General features: G+C 42.4%; 1 protein-coding gene across 1 annotated transcript; it reads left to right on the plus strand.

The window, feature by feature from the left end:
• Positions 1-821: 821 nt before the first annotated feature.
• On the plus strand, positions 822-3,092 carry LOC120671208 (protein RADIALIS-like 4). The gene is made up of 2 exons (XM_039951490.1): positions 822-1,191; positions 2,664-3,092. The coding sequence occupies exons 1-2, from the start codon at positions 930-932 to the stop codon at positions 2,666-2,668; spliced, it is 267 nt and encodes an 88-aa protein (XP_039807424.1). The 5' UTR covers positions 822-929; the 3' UTR covers positions 2,669-3,092.
• Positions 3,093-3,622: the final 530 nt, after the last annotated feature.

Below are 3,622 nucleotides of genomic sequence, written 5' to 3' on the forward strand. Positions count from 1 at the left end.
TCGTACAGATAATTCGTTGTGTTGTGCTGCAGCTGATGGTGCAGATTGTTCCGCATGTCTCCAACGGCTTTCTATCAGTGTACGTGAAAATGCCAATTGCAGCTTTTGGTTATTCCAAGCATTCTTCAATGCGTGTTGGTGATAGCACTTGGGACATGGCTCTCAGCTCAAGGGCAAAGAAATGCTTGCTAGGACTAGGAGGGCTGGTTTATTTTGCATTCTTCACGTAGTATGTTTAGGCTTATTTAGCCTATGAGAAATACTAATATTAAAACTTATTAGTAGCTCCCTAGGACCCTAACTTGATGACCAAAGTGAAACCTAGAGAGGTAGTTTCCCATTTCAGTAATGTTCAAATAGCTTTTTAGGTATATTTAGCCTACGCTAAGCATTTTTAACATAATAATAATTACTAGCTCCCTTAAGGGTTGAACGATCTTGTAAAGCACTTTACTGTTTCTGCATTGTTCATTTGGTGTTTTAGGTATATTTGGCCTATGCCCTATGGTAATTACTAATTATAGTAGAGAGACCAAGCCCTGCCAATGAGAAGAGGAACAAAATGGTCTCTAGGAAAATAGGGGAGACAAAAAGAGATTAAAGGGGCCTCCCCTCCCCCAGGCCCCAGCAGCCCTCAGGTGATACTGATTCTTCCCTACAGACTCATCCAAAGTAATTACCTCTATACTTGTTCCTGTGGCTCCTACGAAAACCTATCAAATTTATCCTACTACTAACACCTCCATGCTATCCCCCACAATTCCCAAGCATTATTCCCCAACTAGCTTCTGCACCCCCTATATAAGCTGCACCATTGGTGCTCACTCTTCTTGCATACAAGCACAAGATAACCAGCGATCTTATAGCTGCAGTAGTAATAGTTGTAGCCCTTAGCCTTGATCTTGAACACTCTCTAGAGACATCTAACCATGAGTTCATCATGGACGACAAGGCAGAATAAGGTGTTTGAGGAGGCTTTGGCAACGTACGACAAAGACACGCCTGACCGCTGGCAGAAAGTGGCACAGGCAGTGGGCGGGGGAAAGACGGTCGATGATGTGATGAAGCAATACAAAGAGCTGACTAAAGACGTGGGGGAAATGGACACTGCAGGCCTCCAGAATTTTCAGTATGGCAGCAGCAGCAGCAACACATCCATGGGTGGCAGAAGCAGCTATGGGCAGCAGAGAGGTAGTTAACTACTCTATATCCCATCACTACTCAGTTAAATACTGTTCCATCCATGCAAACATCGAATAGAGGGTGTTCACTATTGCATACCGTGCTAGTCATGTGGTGTGTGGATGCTTTCCGTTTGGCTTTCCGGGTGCTGTCACTTGCCGTGGAAGCTTTTGCCTCTTATGCTATTCCTATTATATTTTTTTTTATCTTTATATGTAGTTTGTTTTGCTCCCAAAACATGCATGCTTGTTTCTTTTTTCATTAGTCAACTGTGTGCGTGTGTAAAATACATAAGCTATATATAAATACACAAGTATGCGCATAAGTCCCTGGTGGACAGCCCCTCTTGAAACGTTAGCCATTCACAGGCCCTCCATACTCTTTACATGATCTATTATTATTTAATTTAGGAATTCCCTGAAGACCAGAAGTGGGGGTCCTGGATGGTCTTCGCTATCCTTTCCATTAGTGAAAAATTATGTTTTCAAATGGACTTTTTTGGAATGTACATAGTTGGAAGTATGTAGCTGAAGTGATTTTCTACATTTTTTTTGGCACGTAGTTTACCTTTCCTGAGAAACTGTGGAGTTCCACCAATCGATTCAAAGTTATGGCTAATCACTGCATGAAAACATGGCCAGTTTCTTTACTTCCGCAAAGAACAGTACAGATGTTTTACGTCCATCTCACTTAAAAAGTATGAAGTGTCAATCACATAGTCAATAGTTATACATAGTAGTGTTTTCGAAAATATTCACTCTTGTTTGGGAACATATGCTTTTTCCTTTTCAAGCCTATAGGCTGTTGTTGCACTTTAAACACGCAGAATCTTTTAGTACGACCCAGCAATATCATGCCTGGCAGTTTTAACCTTTTATTTTTCCTGAGAAGCTTTCTTAGCACTGATACGTTAAGCAACTCCTTCAGGACTTCAGGGTTTTGTCAAACATGCCCTTGATTAGCAAAAAAATTTAAAGCACGGTCATTTTGCATGTTGCAGCACTAGAGCAGGATAATATAGAATGTCATTTGGATATTGGTTATTAGCGGCTGGACTGCTGGAGGATGCTTTCTCCCGATGATTTGAGTGGAAAGTATGCCGCGCTTTAGGACCCTCCCAGTCCCTTAAAGCTCGCTGTCATATCGGCAGGCGCAAAGTGATATTGCCCTAAGTCCCTAACAGTTGATCCTTTGTTCTCTGGAATACGGATAAAAGCCCTTTCGCCTTTTGCTTCTCCCTAGATCCTTCTATTATTGCCAATAAACATGTTTTTAGGACAGAGCCTTTACTTTCTGTCGAGACGTCTCTGTTCCTCCAAAGAGAATATCCGAAATTCCTATAGTTTTCAGCTGCTCCTTTGTCTCAGTAGGCATGACACATGGGTTCAACTGGGAGGGGCTGGTTTCAAAATTTGCGACCCCCACATTTCTATTTCATCTCTAATAACGCGCAACTCATGATTTTCTTCTCGATTTTGCAGGCTGAAGTACCCCAAGCTCCAGTGATAATAATGCAAGTACGCACTTTCCAGCTTGCAACAAGCTACCCTATATGCACTATGATATGATGATTGCATTGTGAAGGTGGTCCTCTTGCCCCCAGCTAAACTAAAGCTTGCTCCTACTCATCTGAAGTCGGAGACGTAATCGAGTTGCACTTCGGAATTGTACCTTTGGTATTTTGTATCCATGTTTACGTGTGTGTCTGCGTGTGTTTGTTTATTAGTCTGTCCTACCACGAGCACTGTCCACCTAGCTCTATGTAGCAGCGGCGGCAGTGGTGCTGCCGGGAGATATCGGATTGGACGTGTGCTTGTTTGGTGTGGTGTGTCGCGTGTAACCTTATCTGTCACTGTTTCGCAAAGATTGTGTTATTGAAGTTCAAGTCTATGGACCACTCATTACCAGCAGGTACTGACTCTTCGTCTCTGAATTCTGATTGATCATTGCTGTACAAGATTTCTCCAAATTCTTTGTGTCTGGGGGACTCTGTCGGCAAGATTTCAAGTATAGATCTGATTAACGGTGAAACATAAAAACAAGGCATGTTTTGCGGAATTGATACCACTATCCGTCACGAGTTTCATAGTTCACACTACTCCAGCACCCCCATAACTGCAGATTTCAAAATGGCTACCACCGCTGGTTTTGGGGGTGTTGGATTATGTTGAACCGGCAGTAATAGTCCGTTTGCAATGGCTAGTTCTCTAGTAGTTCATAGCGTCGATTTAGTTTGGGTTCTGATTTTATTATTTTTTTCATCCTTAATGTTACGAACAACTTGCCAGGTGCAAACTTCAGCAGCGAACATGGCCCCTCAGTCCAGCATGTGCTTCATCTAAAATCAACTCTGTCGACAGTCCTCTACAAAAGAAAAAAGAAAAAAAAAGAAAAAGACCTCTGTCGACAGTCTCTTTTCCAAGCACCACTAGAATCCTGT

Source organism: Panicum virgatum, chromosome 4N (assembly GCF_016808335.1).
Source record: "Panicum virgatum strain AP13 chromosome 4N, P.virgatum_v5, whole genome shotgun sequence".
NCBI classification, from domain to species: Eukaryota; Viridiplantae; Streptophyta; class Magnoliopsida; order Poales; family Poaceae; genus Panicum; species Panicum virgatum.